Raw genomic sequence first — 20115 nt, forward strand, 5'->3', positions numbered from 1 at the left:
GCCTGATCATTTATTTTATCTCTCTCTGACCATCTCCCACTCTCATTTTTGCATCTCTGTTTCTATTTCTAGCAGAGAGAATGAAATATGTGATAAGGAGGGAAACACATTTATCAGCTATGTCGTCTCAGGAAGTGAGGAAATGTGTCCCCTGCCTTGTTTCTCTGTTGGTAAACAACCCTGACAGCGTTTATGTTGCATGTAGATTTATTAGTTCTGTTATGCAAAGAGGATTTTGGCAGTTTCAGGAGATCTTTTTTTAGAGGATGTGCCAGAACAGTTAAAGTTGAAACAAACACCAGGAAACAGTAATCAGGTGCTGATCCTGTCAGGCACAGAGTTAGAGAGTCACTGCTCCAAAAAAACAAGAACTTTTAGATTTGATAACAGTTTCAGTCTAACCATTTCGAGGACGTACTGTTAACGGTTCAATGTGTGGGAATTTCTCCCATCTAGTGTTGAGATCATATATTGCAATCAACTATCTCGCGCGACGCAGTTCAAAGTACGTATTACAGCTACGGTAGCCTTCATGCTTCAAAAAGCCGGTTTCTTGCTCTTTTCAATATACTTTTTCTTTTTCTGGGCGAAGAAGAAGACTCCTGTTCCTGAAATTTGGATTGAATACGTGTGGTCCTCCATGTTTCCTTCTTCAAACTTGCCGGGGCCGGGAAGCTATGATACCCATTAGCAGCATAGCATTAGCAGCACCTGTGAGTTTATCATGTGACATTGAAAACGCGAAAAGCAGAGCAGTATATCCTGTATGTCTCTTACCTAATGTATTTCAAGATGGCGCATGAATATGGAGCATCTACTCCAGTTCATGCAAGTAAAATTTCAAGCCATTAGGAATACTTGGAATTGATGGTGGTGGTAAATATTAATAAAAATGACAAGTTTGTGAACGGGCAACACAGATTTTGATAATGAACAACTAAAAACGTTTCACACTGGACCTTTAATACTGTGTGGAATTACTGGAAGTTTTGACGTCTTTGGTTCTTGTGTGAAGCCTAAGTTTCTCATCAACAAAGTTTTCTGTGTAATATTCAGATGACAAATAATAATAAATCGTTGCTCAAGTTACAGGAAAGGTCAGGGAATCACCAAAGAAATTGGTTTCATCCCCTGGGAACCATGAATATTTGTACAAAAGGTCAAGGCCATCCCTAGAGTGACATCTTCATGGCTGAAACACTAAGGAAACTGTATAGTTTAAAGGGAAATACATTGCATTTCTTTTATGGCTTTCTTAACTATTTCTAATACAATAATACTTGTTTTACATAATGTGTGAAGGAAATATAAACGTCACATAGCAAATATTATTTCAGGAAATACTTTAAAGTTAAGCATTATATGGGCACAAGTACGGTAACGCAAAGCAGGAAATTACAGACGCCTGTTTCGACATCGCACCACCCATAAAATCAAACATGATTATTTAGCTGCCAGTGTTCCTGTGCTGCAGCCATGCCTATCCCCACGGGGAGTCAAATAACCAGGACTGAATCAACTCATTCATTCCCGGTGAGACTCAGTAGTTTGACTGTGACTCTCTGCACATAAATCTCAGTCACACCAGCCACTTTACAGTGATGAATCTTTCTCCTGGAACGTAACAACAGGGAATGACTGCTTTGCCACCGAGGGTCTGTACCGCTATTGTGTTTGTGATGCATTTGGCAATTGTTTCTAAAAGTAACACGTCTCAGCAAGAAATACAGCGCTGTCAGATACAGATATGCATTGTTGTTTCAGTATCATGTATTACATAAACATTTTATAGCCTATGTTTTATATAAGTGCTGAAAATATTTGTCAATAAGTTAATCAACAGTAAAAAATTTACATGAATAATTTGAATTGTTTAAAGGAATAGTTCCTTATTTTGGGAAATAACCTTATTTGTTTTTGTACAGATTAAACAATTAAATCAAAATGATTAATTGGAAAAATAAACAACAGATTAATTGGTAATAGAAATAACTTGTTGTAAATGATTGATGTTTTATAGTGTGTTGTATATTTAGAGAGAGGCGTCTTGGCATAAAAGATATGTGAAGAAAATGGTTTAAATTACTTTTATCAGTAGTTGTTTTAGAATAAATAGCTGTACGTGATATTTGTCTTGTGATTGGTGATTGTCTGAAGATAAGCATGTTGTTCTACTCAAGGCTTACTGTTGCAAATAAAGTGCATTTGTTGCTCAATAGAAAGGCAAATTGACCTTTACATTGTCATAATTAAGTGCATGCTTTATTTTGTTTGAGTGGTTTGCGATTCACTGGCATCAGTGCCAATGTGCAGTTTGTTACGGGAAGTCATGAAACCAGGAAAGTCAAAGTCATCTGGGAGAAGTGATGTCATTATTTAAGGGTTCCCAGCTTGTGATCACAAGACTAACGAGAGCTGCTTGTGAACTAACCAAAGAAAGTTAATAAACTGCCACCACACCATTAATGGGATGATGTATTTATGGGCTCATAGAATGACATCATGAGGATTTTCCTGTAATTTGAAAGGATGATACTCCATCACAGATGCCATATTTTGCTCTCCAGCTCTCTCACTCACCCACTCTCCCCCCCGAGCACCCTCTCCTCAAACATTCCCTAAGTCGGCAGTGGAGGTACTGCTGGAGAGACGCCCTGTCTCTCCTGATTCAGCCGTCTGTTAGAGCACAGTCCAGTATTCACTCCTGCCACATACTAATCCTTTCATTAGGCTCGGCTTCAGGCAGCGCTGTCAAAGAGCTGTCTGTGTGGGGAGTCAAGAGAGGCCGAGAATGATGCACAGAGATACATTTACAGATACTGTAACTCAAACACTGAAACACCTTCCCACAAAAACACATACACATGTATATATATTTATATATGCATACTCAAGACTCACACACCAAATTCACCATAATGTCACTCACCTTTTCTGTACTGGTGTAGGATATAAGTCAGAATCAACTCTCTTATATTATATTTTTGGCAATATTTGATCACATCATGATCACCTTTTGAGCTTGGGACCCCTTAAAATGAAGCAATGACCACTCTTTTTTTAATCTTGGGTTGATTAATTTTAAGGATTGTTAGAGGCCTGAAGAAATTAAAGTCATTCACCAGAAAAAAAGCAAGAGAAAGAAAACCCTAATGCTGTGAATCAAAAATATTCATTTTATTTATTTATTTATAGATAAACTGGTTGGGAAATATGTTTTGCTCACTTTCTTGCCAAGAGTTAGAGGAGTAGATTGATTCTACTCTCACATCTATACACTAAATATGGAGGTAGAGCCAGGAAATGATTAGCTTAGCTTAGCATAAAGACTGGAAGCAGCAGTTAGCATTCCTCTGTCTAAAAGTAACAAAATACGTAATTTTTTTGTACAAACAGTCTTAGGCAGTGTCCTCATTGAGGATCCTAGTGGTCTGAGGGTCTCAGTGCTGGCCTGGTGTACCTGGAACCTTCTACCTGATCTCAACAGGGAGAAAGGGCTGTTACCTGAGTGGTTTGGATCTTTTAATGATTCTCCTAGCCTTTTTCTTGCAGCCCCATGTTCAACCCTTGTGGTGTCTTCCCATCGACCAGGCAACTTTTTGTTTTCCTGGGTCAAAATGTAAACTTTTTTTTCAATGCTTTGGTGGTCTTTTATGGCATTTTTGTCGCTTTTCCCAATGTTTTTGCAACCGACATTTTTGAAGCCTTTCCAGACGTTTTTGTCACTTTTTTCCACATTTTTTGTCAATTTTTCCGATATTTTTGTCCATCTTTTTATGCACTTTTTTTTGTTGACGTTTTTGTGTTTTTTTCCGGCGTTTTTAAAGCAGTTTCTGCCTTGCCTTTCTCACTACTGTCGTCAGTAGTGCAGGTACATATATACAGTACACAGATGTATGGATATGTCCCAGTTTCCACTGAACACACTGATTATAGTGACTTACAATAACACAGTGTCATCTGTACACTTTTAAGCACACTCTTTCACTCTGCCTCATTTTCTCACACATCAGTGACATTGTTTTCCAGAAGCTGCAGTCCTGAAGGAATGCTTAGTTTGGCGAAGGCAGTTAAACTCTTTTTGCCATCCTAAAGTAACATGTCAAAGTGGCCTGGCATGTTTCTGACTTTTAAATGACACAAGTAACCTTGACGGGATGGAGTTTGGTGGAGGTCAAAATGTTAAGAATAATTTCTGTTTTCTCTGTCAGGAAAACAACATGGGGAAACCACCGCTCACCACAGAGGATTGGCTTTCTCATGAAACATAGCATTTTCCGCCACACTGCTTCATCCGGGCTGATGCGAAAAGGACATTATGAACTGACTGAGGGAGTCAGCGAACAGATGAGTCACATATGAGTGATAGCTGATGTAACATCGTTTGTGCCTGAGTCTTTTTGCTGACCATGGAGCAAATTGGAGCAACAGAAAGGGAAAAAGTGTTTTTTCTCATACGTTCACCCTGCCATTGACAAAACAAATTACAGTCTCAGGCAGTGGAGAGGCGATGACCTAATTCAGATGAAATGACCTCATACTGATAAGTAGCTGGCCTCCTCACTGGGTGATGGAACATAATCACAAATGGACTCTTATCATCAAGGCTGGAGTGTGTGAGGTTACATGATATTTCCGTGTGTGTCTTTGTGTGTGTGTATGTTTAACGCAGAGGAGTGAGTTTTGATGCTACATGCAGCAATGTTGCGGCGTGGACTGCTAGCCTGGGTCTCCCGTGTTGGAGGCGTGCTGGTGCTCCTCTGCTGCTCCCTGTCGCTCCTTTATGTGATGACCTGCAGCCCCCCCCACTCTGATGGCCCTCCGCTGAGCCATGCTCTCCCCCGCGCTGGACCCAACCACCCCGGCCTAGGGGGCACGGGGCCGGGGATTGGAGCAGGCATCGGTGGGACAGGAGGAGCCCGAGCTCCTCAAAGCGGTGGACAGCCCGGTGTTAAATCTTATCAGGCGCTCCTCCAAGAGCGCGAGGAGCAGCATCGCCTCCACATCTCCTCCTTGAAGAAGCAGATAGCTCAGCTCAAGGAGGCTTTGCAGGAGCGTAGCCAGCAGCTGAAAGGAGTGCAGGAGAGCCTGAAGAGAGCTGCTGGGGGCCCAGCAGAGGGACAGGAAGCCGGGGCTGTGTCCCAGGGAGGCGGTCTCGGGGAGGCTCAGGGAGCCAAGAGCCAGCAGGCGGACCTCCAGGAGTTCCTGCGGAGCCAGCTGTCGAAGGCCGAGGTGACCGCAGGCACCAGGCTGCCCAGCGAGTATGCGGTGGTGCCCTTTGAGAGTTTCACCCTGCAGAGGGTGTACCAGCTGGAGATGGGGCTGACGCGTCACCCCGAGGAGAAGCCCGTGAGAAAGGATAAGAGAGAGGCGCTGGGGGAGGTGCTGGAGATGGCCCTGCACAGTCTCAACACGCCATTATCCCAGCAAGACAGCAGGGGCGCAGCGGAAAAAACTCAAACAAGCAAAGTGTTCACACCATCTGACTTCATAGAAGGTGAGAACACATCAAATGTCTCCAGGAAATTATGTTTACGACAAATTTGCAACAGTAAATATGTTTTGAAGATAATGCAATACTGCTGCCTGGATTATTCGTTTTCTGTTAACATAATGAGGAAATGTTAATGCATCTCACAGGTATGGTTATGTTTGGGCACTTAATTCTCTGGTTTAATACAAAAAAGTCCACAGTAACTCGAAGCATGAGACATGTGCTTATTAACATTGAACTGAAACCACATTCTTTCCCTGACCTTATCCAAAACTGCTTTTGTTGCATAAACTTAACCTAAAGGTGTAATCATCATAAGATCATCCTCAGCCAATCAGAGTACATGTTTGGATAAACAGATGGTTATGTTGGACTGCGCATAGCTCAGAGTCAAGTGCGTTAATGGCAACCTAACTCTTTCTGCCCTATAGATAAAAGCAATTTGTCACCACAACATAATTTGGAAAACAAATTAGTTCTATACAAACGTAATTTCCAGGACACATTTTTTTCTACATCCAAGCACTATACTCCACTTTGTTCTTCTACCTTGGGTTACTCTGATCTTCTTTTTGTACATGAATCCCTGGAAGGTCAGAAATATGTGAGTGTGTTTGTGTACGAGTACAACCAGGATATCCTCCTAATCCTAGTTCTGCGCAGCTCTGATCACAACCACAGGAAATGAACTCAGATGCTCCTCATTCACAGTGGAACATCTCTTCAAGCGGGGTATTTTAGTGTGTGTGTGTGTGTGTGTGTGTGTGTTCTTTAAAGGTCACCACCTTCAGTGTGTAGTGGGTGGAGGTTATAAAGTGAGCAATAGGGGCACCTGGCTTGTAGGAAATGAGCCATAGGTCACTATACGGAGCTTGTGTGTGGTCCCATTTAATGTGTTTATCTTACAGTGATTTGAATGGATGTGCATACATTTGTGCGTCTCTAGGTGTAAGCAACCTCCACAATTCCTCAACAAGACAGCAGGAGAGTGCAGCTTAGCTTTTAAAGAAATAGCGACTCCCTCCTGCTCATATTTGTTTGCACTTATTGCTCTTTAATGGACTCAGACATAGATTTTTTTTTTAGCACATTTTGAACAAGCTGTGATTTATCCAACCCTGCCGCCTAGACAAGTGAAAGGCAGTCTAGATGGCCAGACTGACAAAAGCATCTTCAGGGTGCTTTCAGGGTTGCATTGGCAAGCTAGTGAGCTGAAACTGCACACAAATAGAGGAGGTATGCAAAAAGAACTTGTTAACCACTGAGTTCCGTCCTTAGTAAATGACAGAAAAGTGCAGCTAGACAGAAGGACAGAGACAGGAAGTGAAGTCTAAAGTGCCCAGCCCATTTACCAAAAGAAAGCTTATCGTGTCCCATCACAGGAAGCTGGCCAACTTAACAGGAAGACCTTAATTCAAGATGCTATCAGACTGTAAATCTTTGCCCACAGACATCTTTCTGTTCTCTCTCTTTTTCTTTTTCTGACTTGCTCTTCACTTTCTTCTTCTTTCTTCTCATCGGTCTGCTCTTTTTTCTGCCATCCAAGCTCTCTGATGTCTTTTTCCAGTGATTCCTCTTTCTCCCTGTCTTGTTTCTTTTTTTCCTCTGGTCTCACTTCTCACTTTCTGTACCCCATTTCCATTTTTCTTTCTACCCCCACTGACCCCAGTAGGTCAATTTGCAAGTAATAATCCTTGTAATAGCAGAGTAATTGAAAAACAACTTCTCTGGAGGAACATGCTGACGTAGGCCCGCAACTGCAACAAGAATATATCTATAAATATGTCTGAATGACCAGAATAGACTCTTTCAATGTGTGTGTGTGTGTGTGTGTGTGTGTGTGTGTGTGTGTGTGTGTGTGTGTGTGTGTGTGTGTGTGTGTGTGTGTGTGTGTGTGTGTGTGTGTGTGTGTGTGTGTGTGTGTTATAGGTTTATGTACAGTTATGGCTTTTTGCCCAGCAGCAGCAGCAGAGTGCATGGACAGTGTCTTCTGTGGCCTCATATGCCATTCTTCTTTCCCCAAATATAACCTCAGTATCAGCCTATCGCAGCCTGATGCTAAAAATGATGTTCCTTTTTTTCTTTTTAAGATCACAGAAATCCTTAGGGGATTTAAACAAAAGCCACACCCTGGAGAAAATAAGTAAAACAACATCACTGCGACAAAGAAAGACACAGAGGAACTTCAGGCACAGAAACTTAAATCTGACATTAAAACTCACTTATGTACAACAAAAATACCGTCACATTGTTATTGCACTGGGTTACATTTACATCATTGTAAGTTAATATGTTGGTATATAATTTAATGTAAAATATATAGTATATATATACACACACACACACACACAATATATTTCTTTCTCGAAGTTATTCAAAGTTGTTTATTTACGTTTTGTGAAATACACTTTCTTCCCAGGAATTAGATGAGAAGATTGATAACAAGCTATATCAAATAAGCGTATTCTTTTATTAAACAGGCTACTATTGGATATTACTGTTGTATATAAATACAGCTATTGATTGTTACAAAAACATGCAGGGTCACCGGCACTAATATCTAAGTTATTTAAGTTTGTTTGCTCAGTAGTTCATATGTTTCTCCCATCAGGTATCACCCGCACAGAGAAGGACAAAGGGACGCTGTATGAGCTGAGCTTCAGAGGGGAGTCCAGTAATGAATTCAGGCGCCTGGTCCTCTTCCGTCCCTTTGGACCGCTGATGAAGGTGAAAAATGAGAGGGTGGACACAGCAAATGTCCCGATTAACATCATTGTCCCGCTGTCCAGACGCACGGACAAGTTCAAACACTTCATGCACAACTTCAGGTGAGACTGCAATTTAAACTTTTCTCAAAATTTAGATTTTGTTGTTCTGTTTCCAGACATTAATTGCAAAGTCACACAAACAATGGGACATAAACAAGAAGCACCGTAATGAATTATTTAATACGGTTTGTTGTGTCACACGTAACTAATTCAGGAAAATGTGACACTGTGTTGTTCAAACCCAGTTTCAATTCCAGTTTTACTTTTTAATTGGGGATCAAGCAGACAGGGACAAGAGGTGGGCGAGATTAGAGGAAAGAAAATTAACATCATTTTCCTTTTTTTTTTAAGGAACATGTAATTAATATTTTGAAACCGCACATATAGTGTTATCAGTTAATTGTTTTGGTGCTGGTGGGCATAATCAGAATGTAAACAAATCTGAGAGATTTAAATTATTCAGACAAGAGCATAAATAAAGATGGCCTCACAGATCCCAGCCCAGTTTTTATCAGTTGCAACATGACCACAGGATATTTAATTTCATACATATAAAATTTTAATGCATAGAGCTAATAAGCATCTCAAATATACCAGATTATATCACAAATAGATCCAGGCTAGTATGTGTATTTGATATAAACAATGAAGGATTTTTGATTAAAAAAAAACTTTAAAGGGCTGATTATCTGCAAGGTGAAAATAAATATGAATGAATAACTGCTGTCATTTGAAAAATCCTTTATATTTTAGCACATAAAACTGATCAGCTGACAGCAAAGCGTGCTTCACTCAGCTCGGCAGTCCATCACCATCAGTTGAGGAAACATCCTTCTTAATGTCTGTGAATTATTGGGCAGCCGCTGCTGCTTATCACAGCTCTTTTTACATGGTAAATCCTGCTTAGTAGCAGTGTTGCAACCCATTAAAATGCCCCCCTGGGCAGACCAGCAGCATTTGATATACAGCATGGCAAGAAGTGTACTTACTTGAAAGAGTCTGCGAATTGCTGAGCAAACAGTTTACCCTTATCCATATTAAAGGTGTACGTGTGTGTGTGTGTGTGTGTGTGTGTGTGTGTGTGTGTGTGTGTGTGTGTGTGTGTGTGTGTGTGTGTGTGTGTGTGTGTGTGTGTGTGTGTGTGTGTGTGTGTGTGTGTGTGTGTGTGTGTGTTTTGGAGGTGATAACAGTGAGTAACTGCGCATATTCTTTATTCACATTTAGACTGGAAAATAACAGCATTTATGCTGCTATATTTCCAAAGTGCAGAATATAGAGATAAAATGTTAATTCACAAAAACATAAACAAACTGTAAATACTTGCGGACAGACACTCTGGAGTTTTAAAAGGCAAATATTGCTCTTACTGCATGATGAAATAATTATACTGACAAATTGAAGAATGCCTCATCAGATCCCAGAAAAAAATCAATTTACTTCTAATAATGGCATTAGAGAGAGGCTTTAACAAAACAGAATCTATAATGACAGTAAAAACTGTATTTTTCATGTCTACTCAGTATCCTCCTAGTCATTTGTAAGCATTTTGTGTTCCTCTAGTTATGTGTTATGAGACATTTTTCCCAATGTGCTTCTGGGGAGAATCTCACAAATGTGTGTATGTGTCCCCAGTGGGAGAGGAGGTGAATTATCTTCAGCATGTGCTTGATATATTTGACATTTCTCCATCAAAGTGCCTGCAGGCATCTCCCACCTGGTCTCTCTTTTACTCGAGTTCAATCTCTCCCTGCTTTAACGTAGTGTCAGAATGATCCAGGATTATAGCCAGGAATGACAATTTTTTTCATAAGAAATTCAATTGTCTGTAAATTTTTCTAATGAATGAATTCATTCATTATTTAGTCTAGAAATGTGAAACAAGAACAATACAATCTCCCAGATCCAAAGGTGACGTCTTTTTAAATGCATGTTTTGTCAAACTAACCCTAAGAGATCAAATTTCCAGTAATGTAGAGAGAAGCAGTAAATCATCATGTTTGAAAAGCTGTTACCTGGAAATGTCTTTTTTTGTTGTGTGATTTAAGCGATTTATCAATCAATTATCTAAATTTTAGACTAATCATTTCAGCACTTGAATGAAGGAAACCTTTTTTTAAAACCCTCATTTGATTACAGTGCTCTTCCTTCCTCCTCAGTTGTAGAACGCTTTCATCCATAATGTCCTTTCCTGTGTGTGTGTGTGTGTGTGTGTGTGTGTGTGTGTGTGTGTGTGTGTGTGTGTGTGTGTGTGTGTGTGTGTGTGTGTGTGTGCGTTACAGGGAAGTCTGTGTGCGTCAGGACGGCCGGGTCCATCTGACGGTGGTGTATTTTGGGAAAGAGCAGATGAGCGAAGTCCGCAGCACTCTGGAGAACACATCCAGGTGAGTTGGAAGCCCAGCCAAGATCAGATCTTTGGATTAGAGGCCAAATGCACAATATGGATGGCAATTTATGTAGTGAAATTAACCCTGCCACAGACACGTATATTTCCACACATACAGCAGAAACCTCTCTTCTTCTTCCATTTCTGATCTGTCTCTCTCTCTCTCTCTCTCTCTCTCTCTCTCATGACACACACATACACACACACACCTGCTGGCTCGGCGTCCTGCCACAGCTAGTCATCTGTCTGATGAATAATAGACCAGTGTGCCACCCACGCTGAGGAGCTGAGAGCCTCCAGCCAACACAGATAAATTACAGCGTGCCTGTGATCATCCCTGACTCACTCAAGCTCTCACATGGACCCCTCGACACCCACACCTCTGGAGACGATCGCTGCTGGCTGCTCAGAAGTCAGATCCACTGTGGACTGAGCCTCATATTCCCCAAGGGGGTTGCTATGGTGACGCTTGTCGATTTCCCATCTCTCAAGGCTTTTCTGCGGCCTTGATACAGTCGGACTAGCTCTAGTATCACACAGCGTGTCTTTGTCCCTCTGTGTCTCTGACCAGCTGTTGTCGCTGAGGGGGGGAACTGTGAAGATGAAAAAGGCAGCGTTAAATACCTTTTGAAGTGAAGAAGAAGGCAAAATTCAGAAAAGAAGGAAAGACAAACAGAAACATACAAGCATGTAATTGATTTTTAGTTTGGAAGAATTCTAAAAGGAGTGATTGCGAAGTATGTGAGAGAAAAGGGCTCAGAATAAGGAAAAACAGTCGGAGCAAAAGTAAGTGGAGGTACAGTCAGTGTGGGATAAAGTACACTGTCCTAGCAGCGGTTCTGCCTTGAACTTTTTTATGCTTTTTTTATGCTTCTTACCACCGAACAATGCATTCACCAGTTATGCAGCAGCTTATCTGGGTGTGAATCAGTGTCTGTAATCAGCACTGTGCTGTACTTTTCTTTTATCTGGCATTCAGACTGTGCCTGAAATGAAATGACACACAATACAGTATACGCACAGATAGGATCATAAACTGCATAATAGCACACAGACAACGATGTGTGCAATCGAACTGCAACTGAGGATTTTTGTCTTTACTGAGTTATTTATTTTTTGATGAATAGATTATTGTTTTGTCTTTAAAGTGTCTGACGTGGTTGGAAACAAACTGATTCTTTTGAAGCATAAACTGGCTCCTAGGCTCAGCAGTGCTTTGAGCTAATGCTAACAACAGCATGCTAACAGCTATATTGACATAAATCAAAGTATTGGACATTTTGAAATTTTAATCTGATGACTGCGCTAGAGGAAGTCAGGGGATCACCAAAGTCCGCCAAATGAGCATAAATATCTGTACCCAATGTCATGGCAATACATCCATATCCAATAAAAAACAAAAAAATGTGGACCTGATGGTAGCGGATAAGGCAGGGGATTACAAAAGTCATTAGGATTTAAGCACAAACCAATCTTTGCATTTGTGAAGTTGTATAGAACCAATTGGGGGTAATTTTACTTATATATAAATGATAAATGAATCAATTAGCACTACTGGCTTTTATCGACTAACCCATCTGTTACACTAATTGTCTAGGCAATAGCGCACACATGCATGCAAATACTAACAAATGCTATTCAGTTTAACCTAAAATAATCCTAATTCCAATTTTGACCATATAAACCAAGTCCAAACCCCTAAAAGAGGAGTTTAAGATTGGCCAAATGTCCTCACTTTGAATGTCTAAAAGTCAAATTATTTCACACCAAGATACTGTGTAAACACACACACACACACACACACACACACACACACACACACACACACACACACACACACACACACACACACACACACACACACACACACACACACACACACACACACACACACGTCAATATCTGTTCCCAGCAGTGATGGCATCATTAGTGGCTGATCTGATTCTACACTGCCCTTCCTACAAATTAAATTCACCTCTAGAAACTGCGTCTGCTCCCAAACAACCTCTAGCTATTTGTCCTTTTTCTTTTCTTTTTTAAATCACATGCAGTCACACTCCCTGCTTTTTAGTAGCACAGTGTCCCTGCTGAATTTCTTTCAAAAGAGCATTTATACAATCACCAGCTAAAGTGAACTACTTGAAGCTAATTTCTAACAAGATCTAAATTGTCCAGGATCTCAGCCAGCTTTCTAACCCCAATCAACCTCTCTTCAGTGATTAAATGAGCGTAAAAGAATGCGTTTTTTTGCAGATGCTAATTATTTTGGTGTATATATCAAAGGCCAAACCAGGTCTACTACTAACAAAAGCCACAAAAAAAACAGAATGTAGGAGATAGAATATCAACGCACTAGAAAAATCTGAGCATCAGTTTTCAAGCATTCTGCCAGACACTGGGGATATCGTTTAAAATAGATGGGATCAGCTGCTGAACTTTTCAGTATATTGCTTACACATCCATACTTCAAAGCCTAAACTCAGGCTCTAACCAGCATGTAAGTTCCTGAGCCTTACATGCTCAAGAATTATTATCGAGAATGTGAGATAAAGCTGAAGAGATAGAGAAAAGAGGGAGGGAGGTTGTATGTAACGGAAGGAGAAGATTAAGCGATCTGTTTTAAAGAGATACCATTCAATATGAATAAGTACTGTGTTTTAGATGCAGGGGAGAGACGATGGCTGAGGGGGAAACAGTGAGACAGTAAGTTAGAGGAGAGGTGTACAGATAAGATGGGAGAGAAAGTTGGAAAAAAGTCAGTTTTTCTGAGAATGGAAGAAGAGCATGAACAAGGATATCAAAGTACGTTAAGATGAAAGAGAAGGATCGGAAATTTGAACAGACAAAGAAACGAAGGCTGAGATGATTCTGTCACTCATTCAGTTCCAACCTTTACCTCAACTTGTGTCAACCTCTCCAATAAGCCTTTCATGTTATGGTAGCATTTCATTCAGTTCACAGACGGGTCGACAACTCTCTGAAGAGCCTCAGACAGCTCTGAGGAAGCGAGAAGATAATGTCCAGCAGAAGGTGAATGAGAGATTAGGATTGTATGAAATGATTAACAAATCATGGAGGAGTTTTGAAAGCTGTCCAATATATTTTTTGAAAGCGAGTCTTTACAAATCGCCAGTACCCAATTTGGCCAATTACTCACTGCTGATAACTCGTGTAGCTGTCTTGCCTGGGGGCTGAGCCTAGAGTGATCACAAGAATTCTAAATTTTTTATAGCTTGCACTTATACCTCTCCATTACATGCACAGACTGCTGATTCCCGAGCTCACTGTAAAGCACTAGCTTTTTTTTCTTCTTCTGCACAATAGCCCAGAAAGGATACACAGCCTCCCTGCTCGGTAAACAGCAGACAGGTGACAGATAAACAGGGGAAATTAGTTGTGTAAAATGTATAGTCATTAGAAATTCGCAGGTAGAAGAGAGTTGGCATTGCTGCATCAGAGCACAGAGAGATGTTAAGGAAGTGAAAACAGTTTAGCTTATTTAGTTGAAATGAATGTATGAGGCTAGAGACTTGACTTCATTTGCACAAACTTGAAAGTGTTTTACTACTACGCAGTATTTTGCCAAATAAAACTGATTAAAAAAAATGTAGTGGTGCTACTAGAGGGCGTGAAATTCAAATGTCCAGGTATAAAACCCAATGTACAGCTGAGGCTAATGGGAATGTCATTGGTTTTGTATTTGGTCATAAAGCAAAATATTGGACACAGAAGATGTCATTAGAGAAAAAAATGAAAGCTCAACAAAGTAAGAATAGTTCATCCTGATGGAAACATGAATGTCTGCACCAAATCCATCCAACAGTTGTTGAGACATTTCACTCAAAACCACAAGCCAACTAGAGGATGGATACCCGACCCGAGCCCGACGGTACGCGACGGGACCCGACGGGCCGTGCCGGGTTTGAAAAGATATTTAGAAATGAAGTTTGGGTGAGATCTTAACTGTGTCGTGCTCGGGTTGGGCTCGGACATAAATATCTTAATGCCTGTCGGGCTTGTGTCGGGTTCGGTTACTGCTTTGTCGGACGCGGGCTCGGACAGAAAAATGCGGCCCTATCCGCACTCTAAAGCCAACTAAACCTCATGATGGCACTAGAGGAAACGTCAGGAGATCAACAAACTCATTAGGATTCATCTTCTGGGGACCATGAATGTTTGTTCAAACGTTTGTTCCAATCCATCCAGTAGATGTTGAGATATTTTACTAGATAAATGAAAACATTGATCGTTTGTGGACGCTAGAGAAAAAGTCATTAGAAGTTATCTTCTGGGGAACAAGAATGTTGTGGCGGTGGGCCGACAGACTCACCAACATTGCCACCGGTGGAGCAATGTTACTAACATGGGCAAATAGCAAGAATGCTTCACTGGTATCTCAGAAACATGTTGAGACTGAAAATATTTTCACAAACACTAAACACTGTGTCTGCTGTCAGTCCTGAAGCTATAATGGCAAAAACATGCAAATGGTTGCACACTCACAGTGAAAGAAAATCTGGTTTCCTTTTCCTGTCATGAGCAGAACTAACAGGATCAGGACTGCTGCTGAAAAACAACATGACAGCTCTTAACAGGCTTCTCACTCTGACACAATTTCAACAATGTAGCCCCTTGTAGGTACCAGCCACCACACCACACCACAGTAAACAAATTGACTATTTTAGGCTGAAATAAGGATGCTGGACAGAGCCAGCCTTGCTGTCTTTATGCTAAGCTGATGGCTGTAGATTCATATTCAGCATACAGAGTGGTATCGATCTTGTCAGTAACTCTTGTAAAGAAAGCTGAATATTCTCCAAAATGTCAAACGATTCCTTTAAAACAAAGGAGGACATAATGTTTTGCTTAAAAACATAAAATCTCGATTCCATCACTTTTGTGTTAATTTGCAAGAAATAAGCAATTTATTTCAGTCACTGAGACGCTACTCTTGAAAGTTTTCTCTTCATCTCTGACAAATGAGCTCCCTGCACCGTTAAAGTTGAGTCTGAATCAACATGTGAATGTAGTTGCTATTTCGTCGGCATTGTTTGAGACAAACAGAGCTATTGTGCTCTGTCTCTGCCATCTGTGGACAGTTTTGTGCCAGCGGGTGGGTCAGCCTCTCCTGGGACTCTAAAACAGATCGACTCTGTTTGAATTCATAAACTGTAGACAGGCGTAGAGAATATACTGTAGACATGTTGATTTACAGCACATAAACACCAATGGACAGGTACACAAGAACATCTTGTTATTGTTCCTGATATTGTACCTAGTTGTAATTTAGACAAACAAGATGCTCATAAGTGGCTTCATGTTTATGTGTCTCTGCTCTGACCAGAATTAAAAGGTCTTATTTAATAAGATAAAAGAGATATAAAAGGATAGGAGTGAGACAAAGGTTTTGACACAGTAATATACATGAATAAATATGTTGATCCACACTATTCACACAGACATCTACACTCAGCTGTCAAATGGAAAAGCGGGAAGCATGATTCAAGCTGCCTCTGGCAAAAACTAACAGACCATGTTTCCTTTGGTCATCCTGGTTTCCTCTAACAAAGATGTGTATGTCTACCTTCACTCTCTCTGTGTTGTCACCCAACATCACATGAATGAAGGAGGACATCAGATCCTGTTTGTTCTGCCTCAGACACGAGACGTGTGATCCAATTTTTCCTCAGTGTCTTCAAGCTGAGGTCGATCTAATGGCGTGTCTGTTTATGTGCATGCATGAGTAATGGATTAGTCACTAGCAGTGTGAACTGTTATGGTTAAGGGAAAAAAGCCACAGCTGTGTTCATCTTGATCCAGCTGTTTCTCTTTACTCTCACCACATCCTCAGAAAACTTCAGGCCAGTGATGGAGGAGACTTTGTTGACTTTCAGGTTTCTCACAATCTGTGGCCTTTTCCTCATTAGATCCAGTGCATGTGGCAGCTTCATTATATTTTTGCCCAGTACTCCCCTTTTGCAAAACTACGTGGCCCCCATGTGTGCTGTGCTAGTTTTTGACTAAACACAAATGTATTGAGGAATAGGCAGCATATGAGCCACAGTTGAAATAATAAAGACATTTAAATGGGATTTTGGCACAAGACAGAGAGTCAAGATTTGATAAGAATGCAGGAGCCAGGTCATTTCAGTTTAAATTGTACTTAAGTGGTGCATATTCCCAAGCAAACTGACAAATTAATTAAACAACTGGCTGCAGATTGGACACAACAAGATTCCATAGCTGAGGAGCACAACAGGCTTGGAGACTCCGTGTTCACATCAGACCTGCAAGATTACCTGCTGAATATTGCATTATAATTTCAGTTTTTGAAGCATTTCAACCAGCGAATAAATCATCAAGCCACAACTTACTTCTACTTTTTTCTCTGTTTTTCTCTTAACCATCTTCTGTTTTAATTCATTTTATTAAAAAAAAAGATTCATTCTCTCTCTCTCTCTCTCTCTCTCTCTCTCTCTCTCAACAAAAACAAAAAAGGGAAAACGGAAACACAAACAACAAAATAAAATCAATTCAAATATAATTAAATAATTAAATGGAGAGGCATGATATAAAAGGAACAGGAATGAAGTTACTAATAACACTCATATAAACTAAGACATTGACAATCAGGAAAATAAATGGGGAAAATGTGTCTAATGACATTGTTTCTCAAATGGTGGTGCCAATACCCCTAGGGGTATTTTGGAGTACTGCAGGGGGTACATGAGATTTGTTTTTAAATGCAAAAACATTTGAAATGACATATCAATTTAAATAAAATGTATTTTAATGTATTGATATTTTCATTCTGTGTGTGTTCTGTAAGAAAAGTGACTTCTGTTTCTCTGTCTAACCACTCTCTTTTGCTCACTGCATCTCTGCAGGGAAGTACATTTTAAGAACTACACTCTGCTGCAGCTGGACGAGGAGTTTTCTCGGGGACGGGGTCTAGACGTCGGGGCCCGAGCCTGGAAGGGAGGCAATGTGCTGCTTTTCTTCTGCGACGTGGACATCTACTTCACCGTTGACTTCCTCAACACCTGCCGACTCAACACGCAGCCCGGTGAGACGTTTACAATTTTAACATTAAAGATTGACAGAATTAACATTAAAGATATCTGCCAATTACATTGCAGTGCATGTGTTTGAAGATAGTTTTAATTATGATATGTGAAATGTAACTTTTCACAAATACTTTTTTTTGGGGGGGTATTTACACCTTTAATGGATAGGACCGCTAGACATGAAAGGGGAAGAGAGAGGGGAAAGACATGCAGGAAATTGTCACAGGTCGGCCTCAAACCCTTGACCTTCTGCATCGAGGCATACACCTCTATATATGTGCGCCTGCTCTACCAACTGAGTTAACCTGGACATGCACAGATACCTTTTTAAGGATATCCATAACTCCTTTGTAGATATCTTGAAGGGATTTTTGACTAGTAATAACTTAAATTCAAGATATCTTCATTGTAGTTTTGACTGGTCCTACTTTCAGTTTCAGATATCTACAATTGCATTTTGACTAGTAATATCTTAGTTTGAGATCAGATTTAAATTATGACTATTCAGAACTAAATTTAAGATATCTTCAGTGTGAGTTTTGCCTGGTCATAGTTTAAATTTAGATATCTTGAATTCACATTTCATTTTAGGAAAAATTTAATTGTAGACATCTCTAATTCGATTCTCCATACAACTCAATAATTTGTTCTTACTTAGACGTAATTAAAAAGATCTCAGATTTAAATTTTGACTAGTTAAAATCTAATTACAGATATCTGTCATAAATGCATTGTGGGTATCTGTAAAGTTAATAAATGATACAACAGCATGAAGACTTATGGTTATGTCATTATAGATATCTTTAAAATGATTTCTTGTTCTTGTTATTCTGACTTGTTAGAATGCATTATAGATGTCTCTAATGTGATTAAAGATGGTCAAGGAAAAAATATGTCTTACCCTACAAACACAAAAATACACCACTGCCTCGTTGTCTGACAGTGCCGTTTCACTCCCTCTCAGGTAAAAAGGTGTTCTACCCGGTGTTATTCAGTCAGTACAACCCAACTCTGATCTATGGAAGTCCTGAACATGTCCCACCTGTGGAGCAACAGCTGGTAACACACACCAATCAAGTCTAACAATGTGCAAGCCACCTGTGGAAAATATCATATTAAGTTCTGTGCTACATCGCTGAGAGTTTTAGAAACATTTCCTCTCTCCAGCTGTTACAAACTCACAGAAGCATCCTACTGTTGATGTGCCTCCCAAGTGTGTTGAGCTGATATATTTCTGTCCATAAGCTCTCTAAGACTTGCACTTCTTTTCTCTGCAGGTGATCAAGAAAGACACAGGGTTCTGGAGGGATTTCGGTTTCGGCATGACCTGCCAATACAGGTCCGACTTCATCAACATAGGTAAATGTATGCGGTCATGCCCATCAAAATATCTTAGTAAGGCAGGAATTCATAAATAGTTGCACTTGGGGGTTGATTATCTTTGCAGAGGCGTTACATAACGGAGGGTAAAAATGGGCTTCCTAGATGGCTATATGCTATGTTAATGGTGTCATGGCTTAATGGGTATGAATAACTTCAGAACACAAATGGTTCAACATTACATTTCTTAGATTTTATTACATTCCTCTGCATGAAATAGCTCTGAGCAGCAGCAGCAGCAGCATATAATCGCATATCTCACAGCTCCCTTGCCCTCTGTATCTATATTAGTTGAGGAATATTGGTTCTCATAACAGATTTAAATCAATTTAGTTTTCCTCCAGAGTGACCAATCTCATGATCAATTAGAGACTACAATTAAATTCAGAGTGGTTTATTGTTGGCCCAAACACACACACACACACCCACACACACGCACAAGCATGCAAATGATCTAACTTAACTGTGCAATAATTATTTAAACAAGCTCCAAGTAGGACAATAATGTGATTTAAAGGATAGTCGACATTTTAGTCGATTATTCACTTTCTTGCAAAGAGTTACAGTATGTGCAAGCATATGTATTTATGTATGTAAAAGCTGCAGCTTCATATTTACCATACAGACAAATCAGTATTCTCATCTAACTCCTGACAAGAAAGGGAAAATGTGTTTCCCTAAAATGTCAAACTATTCATTATTCATAATTAGGTTGTGCAGTTTAATGTTCATACACAAATGAACACTTCATCTGTTGGGTTCAAATTCCTGCCTCATCTCTTTTTAAACCTGGAGCATGAGTGTAAAAAGGGAGACAGACAGAATAATCAAAATAAAACTGCAGAGAGACACAAAGGATGAGCAAAAGCAGACACGAGTACTTCCAAAGATGCAGGTTTAAACATGTCTGGTTGAGAACTGTTTTGCAGCATCAGTCTACAATGTCCGCACCGCCCCTTTATGAAACAACAAACAAGGCTGAGTGCTAAACTGATTATGATCACACACTGTAAACCCTCATCA

At 40.1% G+C, this 20115-nt stretch overlaps 1 protein-coding gene across 2 annotated transcripts in view; it reads left to right on the plus strand.

Annotated features, from left to right (window-relative positions):
- csgalnact1a (chondroitin sulfate N-acetylgalactosaminyltransferase 1a) overlaps positions 1-20115 on the plus strand; it is a 29706-nt gene that overhangs the window by 7526 nt on the left and 2065 nt on the right. The window contains exons 1-7 of one of the 2 annotated variants that reach the window (XM_039780453.1): positions 1548-1655; positions 4212-5497; positions 8106-8322; positions 10542-10643; positions 17533-17711; positions 18677-18771; positions 18990-19071. In XM_039780453.1, coding sequence (XP_039636387.1) covers positions 4687-5497; positions 8106-8322; positions 10542-10643; positions 17533-17711; positions 18677-18771; positions 18990-19071 — 1486 coding nt within the window. In that variant the 5' untranslated portion in view covers positions 1548-1655; positions 4212-4686. Of the gene's footprint in view, positions 1-1547; positions 1656-4211; positions 5498-8105; positions 8323-10541; positions 10644-17532; positions 17712-18676; positions 18772-18989; positions 19072-20115 lie in introns of those variants that run through there. The other variant, XM_039780452.1, reaches the window with a different exon arrangement.

The sequence above is a fragment of the Perca fluviatilis genome, chromosome 17, assembly GCF_010015445.1.
Source record: "Perca fluviatilis chromosome 17, GENO_Pfluv_1.0, whole genome shotgun sequence".
NCBI lineage: Eukaryota > Metazoa > Chordata > Actinopteri > Perciformes > Percidae > Perca > Perca fluviatilis.